Source organism: Enoplosus armatus, chromosome 9 (genome assembly GCF_043641665.1).
Source record: "Enoplosus armatus isolate fEnoArm2 chromosome 9, fEnoArm2.hap1, whole genome shotgun sequence".
Taxonomy (NCBI): Eukaryota; Metazoa; Chordata; class Actinopteri; order Centrarchiformes; family Enoplosidae; genus Enoplosus; species Enoplosus armatus.
The window spans coordinates 23,258,564-23,280,017 of NC_092188.1; the positions used below are offsets into that span (position 1 = coordinate 23,258,564).

General features: G+C 46.5%; 1 protein-coding gene across 1 annotated transcript in view; it reads left to right on the forward strand.

Annotated features, from left to right (window-relative positions):
* The window catches only part of snrka (SNF related kinase a), a 32,227-nt gene that overhangs the window by 7,683 nt on the left and 3,090 nt on the right, over positions 1-21,454 (forward strand). Inside the window, exons 3-5 of the mRNA XM_070912313.1 lie at positions 10,002-10,143; positions 16,778-16,990; positions 20,303-20,437. Of these exons, the coding sequence (XP_070768414.1) occupies positions 10,002-10,143; positions 16,778-16,990; positions 20,303-20,437 (490 nt within the window). The remainder of the gene's footprint in view (positions 1-10,001; positions 10,144-16,777; positions 16,991-20,302; positions 20,438-21,454) is intronic.

Below are 21,454 nucleotides of genomic sequence, written 5' to 3' on the forward strand. Positions count from 1 at the left end.
ACAATGTTTTTAGAGGACAAGCGATATGTGTAGCTTTGCAAAATGATTCATGTTTGACGTCCTGGTTCACGTCCTGGAGGTGGTATGAAAATGTGCTCAGGATTCTTACAGAGTAGATGGTCCAGTCTTAATTAAGTGGCCCGGGAAACTACGGGCCATGGGCAATGTAAGTGTGTCTGTGTGTGTCCCAGTTCGACACTCGGGAGAAGAAGCCTTGCAAGCGAAGCTGAATCTCAAGGGAGCGAGAAGGCCGTGGAGGAGTGTTGCATGTGAATGAGGATACGTCGGCACACGTGCATCATGCTCTATTTCCATTAAAACCAGTGTTACTAATGACACCAGGAGTTGGCAGACCTGGTCTATTTCTTCATATCAGGCACAACATGAAAATCCCTTGAGGATCAAGAGCAAGCTACATGTGAAAATTGTTCCAACTACCTCCTTTAAACAGTAACTAGTGGATCTGAACTCCTTGCGTCTTGCTCTAGACTCGGAAGTCTTGAGCTTGTTTGGCTAATTTATACTTTGATTAGACATTGCCTGATTGAAATTAGTATTTTGTTCTTCTGCAGTTGTTTAAACAGTTTTAAACACTGTCTGCTTGAGTATTGTTTTGGTTTTCCTCACCAGAACCAAGTATCCTATTGGCACAGGTATTGAAAAATACCCTCACAATACCAAGCCCTAGTCCAGTGTCTCAAGTCACCATATCTCCTCCTCCTGTATCTCCTTTTATCTTGGAGTGGAAGATGGATGCTTCTGTTCTGATTAAAAGTTAAAGCTGGGCTAGGCGGTTTTATTTTGGCGAAGAAAAAGAAAAACAACAACATAAGTTTTCAGTATATTGTAATTCAAGTGGTCCGAGAGGAGACTCCTGCACCTCCTCGTGGCTCTGTTGTCAGGCTTCAGGAAATCTAACCCGAGACTTTGGCCAATCACAGGTCGTTTCAGAGAGAGGACGTTCCTATTCGCTGTTCACCCTGACCTCCTACGGACGCAGCCGTTCAGAAGGAGATGGTCCGATACAGTGGTGGAAAATTCACCATGAAAAATTGGCATGGCAATTGAAGGTAACTTTATAGCTGTGCAACCAGTCGACCCGATGAACTCCTGGGCCGGCTCGCTGGCGTTCTTTGTGCCCTTTCCAGAAAACCGCCTATCCCCAGCTCATATAAGCTATAGGTGGCAACTCCCCACACCTTTGAGACGAGACGGAGACTTGCTACCTGCAAGTTGTCTGTCAGTATGCTATATGCTGCCTCATCTGACACAGATGCTGTGTAAATCACTGTTCCTTTTGTTGTTTTTCTGTGCCTACCAGATTAAGATGAGCAACAACAAACCTGTAAATTGTAAGTGTGCTCTTAACTTAGCTTAATATGCAGCATTTCTTTAGGCTTATATTACCAGTCACCACATAGCTACACTATGCTAACTATGTAGCTGTATAAGCCACCACTACCTTGAGTTGTAGCCAGAGTTTACAGCAGGATCAGTGTGTCGTGAGCCGGAGGGCAGAAGAGGCTGTGTGATATGTCACACACAGCACGCTGCCGTACTCGGCACCAGTGTGTTTTCAGCCGCCATGCGAGACGTTTCCATTTCGACTTGGCCACCTCCCTTTGGCTTGTCCTCTACCCGTGCTCCTCCTGTCATCCTCTCCGCTCCCTCCCGTTTCCCTAACAACAGTCCAGGTTGAGCTGGCAGATGTCTGGTCTGCTCTGGATCCGACACATCTGCTATTAATACACACACCGGGCAGCTGAGTGGGACAGGCACTCTGTGACTTATCCAAGAGTTCACCTCCTAGATAAAGCCAGCACTGCACTGCATCCGACCAGCACCTGGTGAGGCAGCCAAACAGTGAATCGGGCAAACGTCGGCATCTCCACTGCCAGTTGAAGAGCATTTTATCACAGCCACATTCTGTTAGTTCTCTTCTTAATCACACATTATAAATAAGGACTTAAGAGATGTGTCTGCTCTTAAGAAGAGAGCAATAAAGGAGTGGAGACCAAAAACAGAGCTGCTGGATTAACTCTTATCACAGTGTGACTCCACTGTAGAGAAAGGACAGCGAGCGGGCAGGGAAACGGAGGTGATTAAGTGCAATTATTCATTTCAGTGATCCATGACAAATGAGAGGTGGTGCTGCTGTGTGCAATGAGGCCCATCACTCCGTATCATCACAGGCCGCTGGGTAGGCCTAGCTGGCTGTTTGGCATGCTAATTCACTGACTGGTTGATATGCGGACTAACACGTTTGTTAACGTCTGGTTAAAGACCGGCTAGCTGGCTCAGATCCTGTTTCTCTGGTCATTTTGATGACTGTGGTACTGCCTAGCCACGCATGTATGTTAAACTCAATACAAATACTGGTTTAGAGCTGGTTAGAGCGGGTTGGGGGTTCGATCCCCGGCTGCCCCCGTCATGTCGAAGTGTCCTTGAGCAAGACACTGAACCCTAAGTTGCTCCTGATGGAGACCAGCACCTTGCATGGCAGCTCGGTCGCCGTTGGTGTGTGAATGTGTGAGTGAATGGGTGAATGAGACTTAGCTGTAAAGCGCTTTGGGAACCGTGAAGGTTGAAAGGCGCTATATAAGTGAGATCATTACCATTACCATTCAGTGAAGAAAAGGAGAATGGAGGTGGTAGCGGGAGAGAATTAAGAACGTTCCAGAACATCCAGATCAGACCACTTAAGGTCAGATTAAACTGTCTGATTCCTTTTGAAAATAAACCTTAGAATCATATTTTGGTCTTTTTGCTTCTGTGCAGGGAAAAATGAAATAATTATGAATCATCCATATGCTTAAAAATCTCATCTCCATTTAAATATGATGTGAACACACCACCGTAATACAGATGGGATGTCCCGGAGATGCTCAGAATCACGGAAGGTTTAATCATCTACTGTTCCATGCGGTCTGAAGCTCCAGAGCGGCCACCAAATGGACCTTGAGTTTGGGATAGTTTTGTCCGCACTGCCGTAATACCATTTTGAAAATACACGAGGCTTGGTCATTTTAGCGCCGGCTCTAACAAAAGCCACAGTGTAGATCCCTCAAGCTATTAATTATGGTGTTTCTCTGTGCTGATCTTGTCCGGTTCCCTCAGCACGGCCCCCTGTTGTTGGTACCGTGGCTGCTGTCATCTGAAGCTGCTCGGTGGCTCATCAGAGCAAAACGGCTGAATGCAGAGTAGGAGAGGGAAAGATGCCAAGAGACAAATCCCACAGTCGCTAATTAAAGCATCATGGTGCCACTGTAATACAGAGAGGAGGAGAGGATGTTCGGGAGATCGCAGAGTGTGTGTGTGTGTGTGTGTGTGTGTGTGTGTGTGTGTGTGTGTATTGGGGGAAGGGGACAGGATACACAAAGATAAACGTAACCCCACTGAGGAGATACTGACACTGACTTTGGAGAGTTTAGAGAGAGGTAGATGGCAGGATGACGTCCTGTTTCCTCTGATGTGCCCCCCCCATCTTTATTCAAGAGCGTGCCCTCTCAATTTGAGAGCACGACTTATTGATTTCACGTTCAGATTTTGTAATTTCTTTCCCTCAAAAGCCTGCCCTCGCTCTCAGATAGCCCCTGCTCGCGCTTAGATTCGCTCTGTTCTGGGGCGTTTTGGCACAATAACAATGTGAAAATCCCCCTAAACCAATGGAACGCCAGCCGTAGTGTTGACCAATGAAATGATCCCTGCCTTGTGCGTTCGCTTTACTTCATAGACCGCGCCGTACGGGTGGTTACTCTTTAACCTTGTTCATCCACTTGTACTTCCCGTCCTCTCTTTAGGACTTTTGGAATAAAAGGACAGTTATTATATGTACCAGAGGCTGTGCCTCTTACTACAATAGCTACATATACTAGTAGCCGTATAGGCTAGGTTTTGAGGGAAAGCATTACAAAATCTGAACGTGAAATCAATAAGTCATGATAGTAGTTTTCAACTCCTTATTGTATTTGTACCGGCAGATTTGAGTTGTAGTCTCTTCTGTTTGTAAATCACTCGGGAACATAGCGCTTACAATGTAAATGTGAAATATAGTTGTAGACTTACATGCTAGACTTTGCCAGTCTGTGTGAGACAGAAACGCTCGAGGCAAATATTGATGCGTAAGGCTGCCATGTGTGCATCTGTGGACGGCTTTGCCAGAGGGGCCTGACAGAGGCGCGTTTCATTCTCCAATTTCAGACGGGGAGCGTTGCTATAGTAACCAATGCTGCTGTTGAGTGAGCCAGGTGTCTGCCTCTACTCCCCACCTCTCTCCATCTCTGGCTCGTGTGGAAATTGGGCACACGCACGCACGTACAACTCACGCAGGAGGCAATGTTGAGCACACACATACGTTGATGGCAACCTGAGTATAGCGTAAAGAGGAAGTATTTATGTGAAGGAGTGTATATGCTGCAGGCCACTTCTGGGTCAAGCTCCTTGCCCTGGCTATGGCACCAGTGTAGTCAAAATATGCCTGGGTCAGTCTAGTGTTGGGTTTCCTGTTGTTAGACAGGACACGAGGACAAACGCAGGAGTGATTCTTATTAATGAAATGGGCAGAGGAAGAAGTGATGGATCGTCACTGCGCTTTGAATTGTTTCCCATTCAGGTTCGCCCCACTTTACACCCCCCCCCCACCCCCAAACCTTATCCATCATAAGGTAGGGCTGATGTGTGGTTGGTCAGTCTTTACCATTTAACATTCTCTTTGAGACGTCCCTTATTGTCTTCCAGCGTCTGCAGCATTCTTTCGATCTCAAAATGAGAGATGTAGGGTTAGGGTTAGTGCATTTGTGTTGCTGCAGGTAATAGCGGAATTTTTAGCATGTCAGGAGGATGTGTGTGTGTGTGTGCGCTTTACATGAAACAAAGCCCCCCCTTTTTAATGTTGAAGAATACATTTCCTTTGTGACGTGTCAAGTATCTGAAGAAGAATTTGGAAAGGTTGAATCCCTTTTTTCGATGGCCTCAAGTCTGCTGAAATATCAGACTGCAAAGACTCAAAAGTGTCAGACAACCGTGGCATTTTGAAGCACAGACTGAGTGCTCCCCCAGACCCCCTTTTTGAAAGCACAGACTTGATTAGGCTTCAGACAAACCAGCAGGGGAAAGCGAAGTGCAGTCTAAGGACAGTCGGCCACGAACAGAGGCTTTGTAACGACAAACCGAGATGAGATTCAGACTTTCGATCGATCGGGCGAAGGCAGAAAACATCACTTTCACAACGCGAGCCCCCCCCCCCCCCGTATTTGAAGCGGGGACAACGAGGCCGGTGTTTGACCTGTTCATACCAGACTGCCGCAAACGAGCCCCGTCTCCAAATTAAGGCAGTATCGGCTTGTGTGATGGAAGGAGGGAGTCCACCAGCAGTCCACCTGAAGTCGTTGCAGTTGCACTTGTTATCTGTGCTCACTGTATTTTCATTCTGCTGCCTTTTCTGCTTTTGGAAATAACCAGATGAAATGGGTCCAAAAAAAAAAAAAAAAATGTTCCGTCTCAGTTTAGTTTCTCACACTCACCCCCTCATGTTCTCTCTTTCTGTCTCTTGCACTCTTATTTTTTATTTTTTTGAAGACTTGTTTGGTAGTAGGTTACATAAATATTGTTTAAACATACGTAAGCTAACTTTAACAGCTGACAATCATACGCCAGTTGATTGTCAGTTGATTTGGTAGTTGTTCTAATGAAGCGAGCGCATACGGTAATTCAACAGCGCAAAAAGCTGTGGTTTGAACAGACTTTATTGCCATTTTTAGGCCGAAAGGTAGTGAGCCGTGGTTGTGGCACATAGATGGCGACCAGCTGCAGTGACTCAGTTGAGCAACAGCCTACCATGCAGGCGGCAAAATGTTATATTTTAAGGAAAATTAAGCAACAGATTTCAGTGCAAATACAAAACATGATTGCACAAAGGCGTTCTAGCTTATTTTAATGCGATCACAGGAAATCCTGACTTTCTAGTATTTTCCTATATATTTTGTAGACACCACCACCAAGTAGCACTGCATGTTAAATAACTCAAAGTGCTGAAAGCTCGTCTTGGAGCAGGATCTTGGTAATCTTGGTGATCTGTGACACATCATGAGATGGAAAGGCAGGACAGCAGTCTCCCATGTGCGGTGTAGAGGTGGTCTGTATGTGACAGGAAGAGGTCTTAAGCTGCCTGCCAATGACAGTGCTATTCGTGTTGATGCGACGAGAGCATGTGTGTGTGATTGGAAGGGTCTGAAGGCCTGAAGGAGTGTGCGAGTGCTCTCGAGGTGACAGCCTCTAGAATTGCTTAATGGGACTATGGCTTGTCTGTATGCGCCTTTTGCATGCCTCCGCAGATGCAAACTAATGTTCAAAAGGCTCTATTTTGTTGGGAGCTGCGTGGCATTCCCTCCTGCTTTTTCCTGTTCACACTTGCTTCCTGGATGGACTGCTTACATCTGTGTGGGAACCTACCGTTTTGAGCTGTGGGCCTGTCCATGCACAATAAAGAGCTAGAAAATACAGAAACGCGCAGATTTGCGTAACGTGTGCTGGCACGTCGAAATTGCGCCTCTGTCTTGCTGCAGATGCCGCCTTGACAAAGCGCTCCGGGGAACTCTCACGTTTGCTGTTAGCACCGATCTGGTCTCAGCCTCTATTAAATATCTCTCTGATGAGCCCAGATGGTACTGTGCTCTACTGGAAAAGGCTTGAATGCTGACTTTGTCACACCATTTCAAAACAAAATGTTCTCAAAATGAACTGTCCAACTCTGCAAAGTGAATTGCTGCCGGGCTGAAACCACGGGCTCGCTAATCCATCAGTCGATTGACATGAAATGAATCGGCAACTAATTCAAGCCTGTTCCAGCTCCTCAAATGTGAGGATTCGCTGCTTTTCTTTGACTTTTATTATAATAGTCTCAGTGTCTTTGGACTTTGGACTTTTATGATGATCATGATTTTTCACCATTTGCAGAGTACTTGATTAATGAAGCAAACCAGCATATTAATCGATGATGAAAGTAACTTCTCCGCAGCCCTAAATCACTACAGCAATCACTGTGTCCTCTATCTAGCCTCTGACGGTGGGAACACACACGCTTTGTGTTCACACCAATGTGAAGGCAAACCGATATTTGCTGCCGTGCTGGTTGTGATTGTGACCTTTGGAGGTCTGAACGCTGTGAGGAGACCGCAAGGGGACCACCCACAGGGGAGGACTGTAACGCAGTCCGAAGCATACAGGAGCTCATCAAATTGCTCTGCCGTGACCCAGATCCATTTTTAGGTATTGATTGAAAAACAAAGAAGGTATAAAGTAGGCAGCAGAGATGAGAAGTGTAAACTCATCCCTCTAGAGTCACTTTGTAAAAACAAAATCTTACGGGTCGTTACATTTATATTAATGATCTATCCAGGCTGAAGTTGGAACACCATCTTTAGCAGCCTAGCAACGACGAATAACATGTCTACATCTTTTAAAGAGTTTGCTTAATTATATTAATAACGGGCTCTTTGAGCAAATGTTTGGCTCTCAGACATGTTTCTTGGTTCCAGCACTCTTCCAGACAACTTTACGGGCTGTGAAGGGCGGTTTATTTCTTAGCGTGTCAACCTGTACCTCAGAGATATCGTCTTTTTTTTGGTGTTCTTCCTCCTTGTCAAAACTGTGTGCCTACATTACCCACAATGCAACTACACCGCTGACAGTTCAGTCAGAGATTCAGGTGTGTGATGGTAGTTGGGGCTAATATATATCCTGGAGCCTGGAGATGAGGAGCGGGCTACAGAGCTCTGGGTAGGCTCACTTCTTTCTAACGCCACACCTTTCAGATTCTTTTCATTGTTAAACTTGTGGCCTTTACCCTCAACCAGCACTGACTCATGTGGGACTTCTCACAGCTCCCTCTGAAGAGACAAAAGGTGGCTCCCCAACACCTGTAAACAGACTTTGAATGTGTAATAATCAGACCGTGACGCCAGCTATCCGTCTCATACACCGTGGATGTAAACAGTCGTGTATGGCTACGGTGGAGTGCAACATGCAGGGTTTAAGCGAGGCTCTCCACTGTGAGCAGACTGAAGAGACAGAGCTCGCATTTAAACCCCGCGGTCTAGTTTAAAAGCAGTCCCTTGAGAGCCAGTCAGCACCTAGCTGTCCGGCCAGAGCATCAAGTTCATAATTTACGAGATTGCAAGCGGAATATATGCAAATTCTAATATGTCCTACAGCTGAAATGCCTAACCTTTCTCTACATGCATGTTTCAGCAGGAGAGGAGGCGCCAGCACAGGCTGGAGGAGGGTTATTTTGGGTTCCCAAAATACTGCACATGTGGCGATGTCGAGTGCAGCGGGGAACTGGACATGTATGCCAGCTGTTCCTGCGGACATGCTTTACACCAGTTGCATTATCATCTTGTGTTCAGGCGGCTTTGTGGTCCATTAACATGCTTAAAATGGACAGGCTTGCTCGTGGGCGACTAATAGCCATTACGCAAACTTGGGCCAAATCAAATCATTGCAGGTACTCTATAAAGGGGTTAGGAGCACAGTGGCGGCGCTGATGCATTTTTCATTCGAGACAAAATCATCCGCTGCCCCCCCCCTTGTCCCCGTAACACCCCGTTCGTTAAGCTTTAGCAGTGGCTCTGTGCTAATGCCTTTCACTTTTGCCTACTCTCAGAACAAATGCCATCTGGAAGTCAGACAGGAAACAGGAATTATCCTCTAAATGGCGACTGTGTTTTGCTTTTGGGGCTCTCATAAGACAAGCTAAAACTGTGGGCCACTGTCTGCCACGGCTGCTTCCTTATGCTGCCGCCACTTTCTATTGCTCTACTGCTGCGCAGTAACATGGGTAAATGGAATTGGTATATAACACGCCTCAGGAGCGCTCCTTTTCCTCCTCTGTGCCGTGCTGATGTAGCTCAGACCTTGACCCCGGTGGCTGTGACAGACGGGATGACAGAACCACTCAGAGCCGAGGATGCCCCCGGAGAAAATGAGCTAGAACAGTAGTGTCGGCCGTCCATGTTGGTGGTGCCCAGGTGTGTCTTGAGATTGAATTTGATGGATGGTATTAAAGTCCAAACCAAACTAATTACACTGACTTCACTCAACTGAGCATTTCCCTCAAATGAATGCTCTTCAAAGCACTATGAGCTCCAGTCCAGCTCCCTCTGCTTGCTTTCCGAATATTCACTCACTTAGTTCAATTATACACAGCACTGCTTCGCCTAAGGCTAAGTCCTGCAATGCTGATACTGGCCCCAGCAAAGTCGGGTCTAAAGATAGGGCTGGCCCAATTTTAGAATGCGTCAGATAGCTAGCTCAAGGCTAAGCCTGCGGCTCAAAGCATTTTATAATCCGCGTGAAAAGTCTTTATCATGCTTTTCGGACAGAAATACGTTTTCAGAGTTTCAGTATCTGGCATTTCTGCCTGTGCATCATCATCAGGGCTCCATTCTGCCAGCCCATTAAATATTTAGGGCATCTGAGCAGTTGAGCTTAATTAGAAAGTTACTTAAAAATCCTCATCATGGTAATTACTTCAGAGCTGCCAATATTTGACTGGGGCTTCTGTGATGTCTTTTTTTTTTCCCCTCCCAGCCTGAGTGAGTTGGCTCTGTTTCTCTGCTAAACGGGGGATTGGAGTTGGAAATGTTGTTCAAAGTAATTTACAAACGTCTGTGTGTGGTTTTTATATGGGCGTTTTAGGACATACATATCCGTGCTGCTTATTCAGAAGTAGCGCCCGGATATGTGCTTAATGAACTTGCTCAGATATCGGCCCATGTAGGGGGAGAGAAGCAGGTTTGGTTAAAATGCCATGGGAGAAAGAACGACGGGAACTGACGTCTGCACAGCAGGATCACTTAAACGCACCTAGCACAGTGTGTGATTTCCCAATTCTGACTGAATAGAAATGCTTTAAATATTCTCATATGCTCTGATCATGTGTGCTATATTAAAAAGAGCGCGTGGACTCAGATTGTGTCTGTGTTTGGTTCCTTCTGCTTTAGATATCTGGAGTCTCGGCGTGATCCTGTTCATGTTGGTATGTGGCCAGCCACCCTTCCAGGAGGCGAACGACAGCGAGACCCTCACCATGATCATGGACTGTAAATACAAAGTACCGGCCCATGTCTCCAGCGCCTGCAAAGAGTGAGTGATACGTACACAGCATTCACACACAACGGGACCACTGGAGTGCTCGGTCTACTCTTGTTTTTGAAGGATACCGTTAATATAAATATCATACAGCTCAAGAGTTTTTGGTCATACTTTCACAATAAGACAAGTTGCAATATGGAGCTTGGTCTTGTGCTTTTTGATGTCCTACTCCGGTGTTGGCTGCCATGCCTGGACTCTTTCCTATTCTGCCCCCACCACTATATCTCTCCCTATGTAAGTTTGTGTATCCCAGCCCCCCCCCCCCCCCCCCCCCCCCCCCATGAAAAACAGCAGGAGAAACATCTAATATTAGCACTGTACAGTAATTATGTTTCCATTAGCAACCTTCTCTCAGTCGCTGTTAATTACATTGCTGACTCAGGTTCACACTAAATCATAGCTTATTAATGAGTGTAACTACAGCGCAGTCAGTAAGAACACAGTATGTTAAACCACATGTGACCTTTTCGGGAGCTGTTGGGCCACAGTAGAAACAAAATGTTGTCCGAGGAGTGCCTTGTCACTAAAGGAGGAGAGGATCTAAAATATATGCTGTAAAATATTATATAATATAATATACTGTACAGCAATGTGAAAACAGATCCTCAGTACTCCAAAAAATGGTAGGCCTCAAGTCGGGGTGGAAACACACTCTTATTTTTTAACATAATTATTTGTAGTTTTCTGGCTGAACTCTCGATCACTACCACAGCCAAACTCCATAAGTAGGTTAAACTTCATGTGGGTTGTGATCATGATATGATGTGTTGAATGGTATATATTGCATCATATCCAAGTAGTCAATTGTATTTAAAAAATGCAACAGCGCCTAGGATGGAGTTGTAGCAGCACACACAATTATTTTTTTTCTACGCTGTCGCAAAGTGTGCTCTGCCGGGAGGGCCGACCTGGAGGTTAGCAACGCCGCGGCTCCCTCAGCAAAAAGCCAAGCACTTTTCTGATTTTTGAAGCGTAATTGGAATCGCCAGAGGTTAAAAACGTTAGGCTAGAAAGGAACTACACCACGGTCGCATTACTTCAGCGTCACCACCACTTAGCAAGGTGCGTATAGGGGAAACACTGTGCAAGATGAAATGATAACTTCATGCAATAACCAAGTGCATCATGAATGTGTGTCAGCGGTAAAAAATACAATACCAAAAACAATTCTTGTACTCTCTCAGTCCTTCAGGAAGTTTGAGCAGCCCGGCTGCAGAGCGGTACAGTCCGACCGTGTTCCACACACAAAATAAGTGAGGCAAATACATTAGCAGTTGCATAACTAAATCCCTCTCTTAATTACTAATTAATTCTCTCATGAGGCACTGGGCTCATTTTTGAAGCAGTGTTAATGGACGGCTTTTCCAACAACTGTGGCCAAAATTAATGAAGAAAATATTCATGATGTAATTTTTTCTTTTTTTCTTTTTCCATGACCATTTGTATCGACCTATTTAAGACAGTCATACCTGTCCTGTATATTAAAGTGTGCCAGATGAGCTAAAGCTTGTCAGAAATGCAAAGCCACTGTTCTTTCAGTTCAACACCTGTATGTTTTTGAATTGACGCAAGGGGCAAGGAGTGGGTTTCATGGGCATGAGCAATGGCATCAGAGACGCCGCGCTCAACATGTTGTGCTGGCCAATTCTTTATTTTGACACTCTCAGAGTATTTTTAGACACAGGAAATAAACGCTTATCTCCTCTGAGTCGAAGGAGAGATCGGACTAGATTGAAGTGCTAAGCTGAAGCAGCTGTGAGCGGTCTGGTGGGCTTTGACTTCAGAGCAGAGGGGCTATTTGTCGCACGCTGTGTCCCAAGCTTATATTTTTACCGTGTCACTCACTGGCGAATTATCCACCCATGTCACAGTTTTGGATTTCCAACTATCTTCTGCTGCCGCTGCAGTGCTTCATCTTACTACAGTACAGGATTTGTGATTTGCTCATTGGAGAAACAGTTTATCAAGACCCAGGCATAATCAAGATTTCAAGACTCTAGGTGTGGACATGGTGGGATGACGGTACCACGAATAAGAAGTGGAGAAAAATAATTGCGGGATGTCACAAATACAAATACAAGGACATTGGCTTCCTATTTATTTAGGCTACATAACGTTATCTTGCACTTTTTTATCTCAACAACCCTGTTTCTAATTTCTCCATCCAGATGAGGTATCTCTCCTTCTGAGCCGCCAGTCTGTGTGAGGGGTGGGCCACACACTCAAAAGTCAGGTTACGCGAGTCGGCGCTGGCAATGCTCGTTGTGCCAACAAGTGCCACAAGTCTCTCGCATGTGAGGGCGGGAACGCGAGCGAATCTCTGGAAACATCAAGCGAAAGTGCGTCACATCCAGGCGGGGAAATGCACGGGTTGATCGCCTCGCTCGTCAGTTCATCTCTCGTCGCCCTGTCCGCCTCAGGCACGCGCGCTGGCAGCATAGAGCCCACGTGGAGTTGACTAAATGAATGCAATATGTGTATATATCCAGGCTTTTGAAATGGAGAAAAACGTAGACAGACGCACAGAAGAGAATTGGAGAAAGGGGGAGTCGTAGACACAGAGACATTATGTGTATCTCTATAGAGATACAGGAGATCCAAAGCTGTTGATGCAATATTGGAGACATCTGTCTTAGACATCCAGGCTCAGTGTAACGTTCCTGGAAAGAGCCATTCTTGTAAAGCAAGGAAGGACTATGATGTGTTGTAGAGCAACGTACGGTAGACTCGCCTCGTCTGCCAGTCCCTTTTCAGACTCTTTGTCCAGCGGTTGCACGTGCACCTCACAAATTCAAACTCTCGCCACTTTCGTCTTATTTACACTTTTACTGCGAGGCACAGTCTGAAAAGTGCGCAGTTTTTAACATTTAACCTTTTATTTATTTTTTATTTTTCAATCCAATACAAAGTTACCAAATCAGAACACACGCATCATTGAAATGCACTGAGATTTCTTTTTTAGCAGCTTCAGACTAAAATACTTTTCGCCTTTTTACCGTGGCGTTACCACGACTGATTACTACCAGGTAAATCCAAGAAGGGGGGTACATTTTGCTGTTACACACCCGTATGTATATATTAGGCGCTCCCAATGCTATTAGTTGCATTATAGAAAACTAGGTCGGCCCACGTTCACCGTATTTGGGAGCCCTAATTACTCAGTATTGAAGTGACAGCAGGTGAGTACAGAGTGCAGGTTAAAGCCAGTGGATCGTATTTGACCTTTGCATATATATCATTTGGTCAAAGGACAGAGAAAAGGGAGAGCTAAAAGAGGAAGTGATGACGAGATCAGGGGGGACAGGTTTCTGGAGTCTAGTCTGCCAGTAATTACGAACCCGGCTCTTTTGGTTCCAAGCAGGCTCAGTAAGGCCGAGGTTCGCTGCTCCGCTTCGGTCAGGTTTTCTCTCGTCGTCCGGATAAGTGGGTTTTTTTGTGTGGTTTTTTTGTCATCCTCAATTTTAATTTCTTTGGATTAGACTCGAAATATCACAACCAAATGGAACACTATGTTCCTTCGTTTCCTGTCATTACTGTACAAACCACACACACACACACACACACACACACAACCCAACCTCCTTCTCTGTGTTTGCTCCGCACACATCCCTGGCACTGAGATGCATTAGGACTGGGATTCAGTCAGTTCATCGCCTGTTGGTTTCTGGTGTTTGAATCTCCAGCACAGAAAACGGCGTTGCCTATTTTTGATGCTAATTTCTCTCTCACACGCTATAACACTCTGTCTGGCTCGTGGGTTGGTGCAGGACGCACCTTCCTCCGAGAATGCGTGGACTAGCTGTTATACGTTAGTGTGAGCCTGTGTGTAACCTGCAGTGGAAGGAAATGTGAGAGCAGGTCTCAGCAGCCAGCACTTTCTGATGAAGACCCTATAAACTGCTCTCAGATATTGGTGCTTGTAAATGGAAGCTGTTAAGTCCATGATGAGCACACACAGCCTATAGCTTGTGACAGCAAGTCCTTCAACTGTTTTCATGATTTAAAGACTCGTACAGCAGTTGGTTTGCCACAGATAGATTCATCTGGGCCGACCGAGGCTACAGACGGGTCAGAGTTACTCTTCGGCTACACTGAACACGGAACGGTAGGCGGGCCGCTCTCGGAGCGGAATGCGCCTGCTACACCTGCAGCGCGCTTCCTTCGTGGTGCTGTGCTGAGTCACAGGCGAAACAAGACGGTCAGTTTTTGGACCCAGCGAGGCGCTGTGAAACTTTTCTTTTGAGTTTGTGTAGTAAGTTAACATCTACTACTACTACTGATGTGTTTTGAATAGACTTTACTTTGGAAGCCTATGGCACAGCTACATAGTAAGAAGCGTTGGCTACAGAGACGACGCTAGTTAGTTGGTTTTGGTCTTTTCAGGGGATCGAAGGTAATAAGATTATAGCAGTAATAAAGCAATAAAATAACGTAACTGTGTAAGTCTTTTTGAAGAACATGGGCTGGAAAAGTGGATTTGGAAGGCCGAAAATCCTTGGCAGTGAAAACACTTCCTCAACGAACAAACGCCAACAAATCAATACATTCATTTGTCCCGCTTGTTATTGAAGCAACTTAGCAGCGCAGTGTTTGCCGTCAGGGTGGCGGCAGTGTGCAGATAGTGGGTCCTTGCTGCCTCCATCTCCCCTCCACTGCCCCTGCTGCTGGTTGTGGTCCTCAGGGAGCCTGGCTCGCTCCGTCTCATCCCCGGCATAGCTCTCAGACGGCAGAGCGCCGCTCTGTCGCCCCCCCATCCCACGGTCTGCTCACACGTTAGCGCAAACACACCTGGGGGATGGAGTTGGGGGAAATGAATTCAGTAAAGCCCAAATTAGTTCAAATGCACTGGCTTGGTTGCACAGGTTTCTCATCTTTTTAGTCTATGTGTGTGTGTGTGAATATGTAGCTGGATGGGTGTGCGCTTTGCGCTTTCTTTTCTTTCTTTTCTATGTTCACCATTTCTTTTTTCCCCTTGTCAGTCTTTGTCACCAGCAAAAATGCACAGCCTCAGATGTACGCCTGTTTGTCTGCCTTGTTATGCAGATGACAGAGGTGGCTTACTTCTGGGCTCTACATCCCACCTAATCCTATTAAATTGACAATCTCCGCTTCCAACAGTGTCATTTGTGTGGAATTTTTAAGCTGCAAGCCGACCATCTGTAGTTTCACGTCCTCGGCTCCGTCGAATGTTACTTATACATCACACCACCGCGTATGCAGTGCCTCCGTCTGCTCTCCCTCCGCGTACCAACAGAACAGGTTAGACTGCACTCTAACTAAGCCCTGGTTCAGCAGACAGCTGAAATGTTGGCTACGCCACAAAAAAGAATGTGTCCACTCGGGGGGTGGGGGGGGGGGTGGGGTTGCCTGGTGGCAGATTTACAGAGCCTCTTGCAAATTGCAAAATTAAAGGTTTTTTTTCGTCTTTTCAATTCCTGCAGGATATTTACTCCGGATGTCCCGAGCCGATCCCAAGGATCAGTATGGGGACTACTCCGGGGCATGTTTCAATGTGTCATACATAATTGATCAATATTTAGGTGAATACAAGTATCGTATCGGACTCGGTATTAAAGGACTACAACCCAGTATTTACTGAGACAGTTGAGATAAACGGACACAGCTGCAGATAGTGTATTTAAATGCATTGTGACTAAGTAAGACTGATGCCGGTCTTATCTTACGGATGTCTTGTAATGTAGTGTAAACAGACTGGTCGAGAAGAGATCGATGTAATGTTGCTTTTGGAGTGGTGTTTTCCAGAATTAAATATGTAATAAAGTCCTTGTGGTTTTGATCGTGTTCCATGTGATCCACCAGGCCACAACAACAAAACTTGTGGCCTCAATCCTTCAGAGCGTTTAGACATGATTTCAGCAATGGCAATCGAGAAGGAATTATACAGGGTCTTAAACTGTCTCCACTGGAAAGTGAATGGCTGTCATTAAGATTGTATTTCTTGAATTTCAGTGCTTTAAAAAATATTTGTTATGCGTATTTTTAAAGAAAATCTCTGCTTTACTCTGAAGGCAAGAGGTTCTTATTTCCATTCAACTACAAAGTTGTCTCTCCAGCAGCAGTCAATCCGTGCTGTTAGGAAACCCCCCCCCCAAAAAAAAACAGACACGGGACCAAAGTGATCAGATTCCACCATTTTAAAAACAAACTGAAGGAACAATTCAACGCTGGCAGGAGTAGTAAGAGTGGTGTGACAATCTTCGTCACGCCAGTCACTCATCAGTTGTCCCGACAACATGGTCCTGATGGGCCTGCTCCCTCAGGCTGAAGGGGCAGGCGGAGACCTTCAAGCACCTGGGAAGCAGTCAGCCAGCGTAGCCAGCGCGTCACAAGCGCGCAGATGGGGCCCCCCCGAGACCCAGCAGCATCTATTTCTCCTCGGGTCACTCAGTCTGCTCTCCCTTTGAACATGACACCTGGGTAAAACTCTCTTACACTCTAAAGCAGGGCCAAATACTCAAGGGACATTATTCAAGCTGCCCAAGAAACCGCAATCCGCCAGAACCGGATGTCCATTTTAACAGGATTCTCTTTTTAGTTTTCTATTGATTTTAAGTCTCTGCTCCCTCCTTTATCCCCCTTCCCCTGTTTCTCCTCATGGCTTCAGCCTGATAGACCGCATGCTTCAGAGGGATCCCAAGCGACGGGCCTCCCTGGAGGAGATCGAGAGCCACGCCTGGCTGCAGGGGGTGGACCCGTCCCCGGCCACCAAGTACAACACTCCCCTGGTCTCCCACAAGAACCTGTCCGAGGAGGAGCACAACAGCATCATCCAGCGCATGGTGCTAGGAGACATCGCAGACCGAGAGGCCATAGTCGAGTAAGTCCTTGCTATGCTCCTATGCTTACATTTGTATGCACTCAAGAATGTAATGTTAACAGCAGCTGGAAATGCTCCCTAACATTGCTTGGTGTTAATATACCCAAACAAGCTAGTTTTTCTTTGTCAGCCAAAAGCTGGTCCTGGAGATTCTGCACTCTCACCTGGAAACTGCTTTCAATAGGAACAGAACAGATGAGCTGACAGCGGTGCGTTGTGTCTGGTCGTGTGTATATATGCTTTAAAGCTATCCCTGAATTTAGGGGCACCTCGTTTTGAAGGACACAGCCCTCGAAGGTGTAGCTTTTAGAGGAATGAAAGCTGACCGGTGTGCATTCTCAAGTCCTCGTGATATAATGAGTGCTTAGACAAACGGATTCGTGCGAGGTCGAGGGTAAATGCAGTATGTCCATGTCATTCCCTTTCTGTATTGTATCCAGGCACCGCGCTGCACTGTACTTGTTTCAAGTACAGGTGAGTATGATGGTATGCAATCCAGGAATATGCTGTTCACATTAGCTAGTAATCTACTAGGATTGTGCCCTTGCATGTATTTGATGGGCCAGTAGCAAAAGTTGTCGTGAATGCGATATCTCAGGAACGCCTCGAGGGAATTTCTTGAAGTTCAAGACACACATCTACTTGGACACAAGTGATGAAATTTCCCAAATTTGGGGGAAAATCTGTTGCTCATCGCCACAAAAGAGTCCCTCCCGCACATACTCAAGTGCTTTCGGAGCCTTCACGCAAAACCACTGAACAGGAGATCATCTTGTCACCGTGAATAATGTTCGCCCACACGCTCAAACCAACGCAGGCCAGACCCCGCCGCCCGCGCACGCAGCCACCTTGCAATCACTTTGATAGAGGCCGCGCCGCTCCGTCTCGTGCCGAGAGTCGGCCCTGGCGTTAACCCGAAGGAGCTCGTTCCACCTGCAGCTGTGAGAGAAAGCCGGTGCGCTGCTGCAACGCTGGGGAAGAGAGCCGAGGGGCGGGAGCGTTAAAACAGAGCAAAAGCGAGCAGCAGCTGTTGATTTCAGAGCCATGATTTCAAGTTCACACTTGTTCCCGTCCCTCTTTTTTTTTTATCTTCTCCTACCGGCGCTGCCCGTGTTGCGATGGAGAGAATAGCACACATGCTGTAGACATTCTCCGTTTGCACATTTTGCGTGCGTGTACACCCCAATGGGGAGTGTTTTATATGTGTCCCTCTTCTATAGACACTGTGATCCAGCGTATGTAAGCCCATGAGGGAACTGTAGAGAGAAACTGTGCATCTGTAGCTCACCGGTTTTTTATGAGCCAGGCTTCCCCACTGAGCGTCAGTCTTTGATGGATCGGCTCTGTCGGAGCGTGTGTGTGTGTGTGTGTGTCTGCGCTGCTACAGTTGTGCTTTAACCTACATCCTCCGCTCCTGTCTGACACGGCAGCTCTCTCGTAAGCTGAAGTGTCACACAGCGGAGGCCTTGCTGTATCTCTAAACGTCTGGGAGGTTTTCATTCACCGCGGTGCTCGGCCAACTGCAGAGAGGGACTTTTGATTGGCTCTCGCGCTTCAATACACAGTCAAATTAGCGATGCCCCCACTCGATTAAACGAAGCGCCGGTTATTAATAGAAATATCTGAGGGAAATAACATGTAGCTGCGGATATCTCCCCCCTTTGGTCTGGCCTAATCCCAGTCGGAGCTGCTGGGACGGACAGGAGATAGTTGAACACGCATACAGTATTCCCAGCTTCTTAGTCCACTAACGTAACTCTCCATTATGTCTCAACCGCATGTCCATGGGGAGCACACACAAGTTTCGGTTCTCGTTTTGACAACTTTAGATTTTAAAATGCACCATAATATTACCTTTCTGTATCTCTCCATATATTGAGACGTTGTGATCCGGTCCTATGAACCCATTTTCAACTCAGTTGTGTTTATGTAGCGCCAAATCACAACAGAAGTTATCTCACATCTCATATGCGATCTGGTCATATAGAGCAGGTCTAGACCGGGACTCTTTCTAATATTATTCACAGATACGCAACAGTTCCCACCATGAGCAAGCACTTGGCGACAGCGGCAAGGAACGCACATACACAGTGCAAAAGTGCACTCACTCCGTGTGTGTGTGTGTGTGTGTGTGTGTGTGTGTGTGTGTGTGTGTGTGTGTGTGTGTATACACAGCCGTTGGCAGCAGTCTTCCGGATTAGATTAGTTTCATTAATATGCAAAGATTAAGCTCTAATCCTGCTGGCTGCCCAGAAGGTCAGCAGGTCACTCTTCACAATGACACGTAGTGTTGCATTGGGATGTGTCATCAGGACATGTAGCCTCTCACAAGTGCTGTTTATCTACAGTTCAGTTCAGTACGGTTGTTTTTGGGGGGGGGGGGGGGGTGTTTCAGGGAGGAACATGACGACTTGGGCAAATGGATAGCTGTAATATAATTTACGTGTAATTTTGAAGGAAACATTAACCTTCCTCCTTGGCTCGTCCCTGGCAGCTGCGTGCAGTCGCACCTCCGCGCCGTTCGTCATGTGCGATTGAGTCTGCCCTGCCCTGCCACGGCCTCTGTGGAATGCAGGTTTGGAGCTTCGCTAGTCTAAATATTGTGGTCAGGCGGTAGACACCTTGAGACTCGACAAGCACGCACCTCGCCTCGCACCGCAAAACCCCGCCAGGCGGCCGCGGCGTCTGACTCGTGGACGCAACAGTGTCGAGCCTCAACCGCGGCACTATGCTCCCAGCTTGCCACTGCTGCTGTCATCCTGTTTTTTGACAGACGTAGAGCTGCAACCGTTAGTCGATCAATGGATTGGTTGTTTGACAGAAAACTTTGATCATCCAATTATCCTTGTGGTCATTGCCAAACATTTGTTGCTTCCAGCTTCTCAAGTGAGAGGATTTGCTGCTTTTCTTTGCCACACACCATAGCAAACTAAATATCTCTTTTGGACTGTTCGTCAGACAAAACGAGACATTTGAAGACGTCACCTCAGAGCTGTGGGAGATTATAACGGCAACTTTTATCTATTATCTTGCAGACAAAGTGATTGATTCGAGCTGGGGTGCGGAACCTTTGTCTCCCCCTTCTGGCGTGTGCCTACAGGTTTTTCCTGCAGCCCAGAGCCATGTAGAGAGAGAGTTCTCCAAACGAATTACCTGTATTTACCGTGGATGTTTCATATTTACGCATTCTAATTCCCCGCCAAGAACTTCCTGGAACTGATCTGAAGTCTGTGTGAATCCTTGATTCCTGTCCACACAATACGCTTTTTCGGCTTGTGCGTGTTCCTAACTTGACTGTGTGTTTTTTCCCAGAGCCCTGGAGACCAACAAATACAACCAGATCACAGCCACATACTACCTGCTAGCAGAGAGGATCCTGCGGGAGAAGCAGGAGAAGGAGGTCCAGACCCGCTCCTCCAGTCCCAGCAACATCAAGGCTCACTTCAGGTAAAGGACAATGCCACCCTTCCAAAAACACCGTCAGAGCAGTAACACGATGGAGTTTACAGTTTATACCCAGACTTTTTTTTTTTTTTTTTTTAAGCTATAACTAGTGAAAAGTGTGACAGAAAGAAGAAATATCACTGCTCATCATCATAATGACTATCTGAGTCATAGTGTGAGGGTAATTGAGCTATCTCACTCCACCGCCTCACACTGCAGCCTGTCTGCCTCCACTTAGCGGAGCCCAGCCACAGTTATTCAAGACTGGGATACATCTCCAAAGGTTCCATTTTACACGTCTGGGTTCACTGGGCCTCCACCTGCTGGACTCGGGGGAGTCTGGAGCTTCTGGAGGAAATTGTTTGAACCATCAACAAATTCAACAATGTTTCAAATCTTAGATCTTGATCTCTCCGGTTTTCCATCGTTGTTCTAACTCGCTGTAATATTTCCCATTCTTCCCGTTTCACTGGGGAGGTAAGTGGTGAAGGTTTCGGCTCCAGTCAGCCATCCCAATGGTCAAAACTAAGAAAATACGTCCCAGTTCATCCCTTTAGCTGTCTAAGTATTTCCGTACTTTGCGTTCTTGCCAGTGTTGTTCCTCTTAAAAGGAAGGGGAGAGCTGGGTGGTGTACAGCGACGGAGGAGGAACAAATAAGGAAGAGGGGAGGCCTCAGTGGGGACAGCTGTGCTTGTGAAACACTGGCACCGCTCCCTTCACGTTCCTCTTCCTGCTCGACAGAGGGCCCTTTTATGTCTAAGAAGTCCTTTAAGAAGCCAATTTAAAACGTGATTTTTAAAAAAAAAAAATTTTCACATCCAAGGTTTATTTTTATGGCATCTCTATTCTTGAAATCCTTCAAGAATAGAAGGAGAGTAGTAAAAGAGTAGCGTTTTCCAGCGCCGCACACAGACACACTGTGGTCTCTATAGGCCTCTATGGCGGGTACCTGCATCAAATCAGAACGCTCGCGCCTTCCTGATGTCTAAATAACTGAGGGGCATGACTATGGCCAAGTA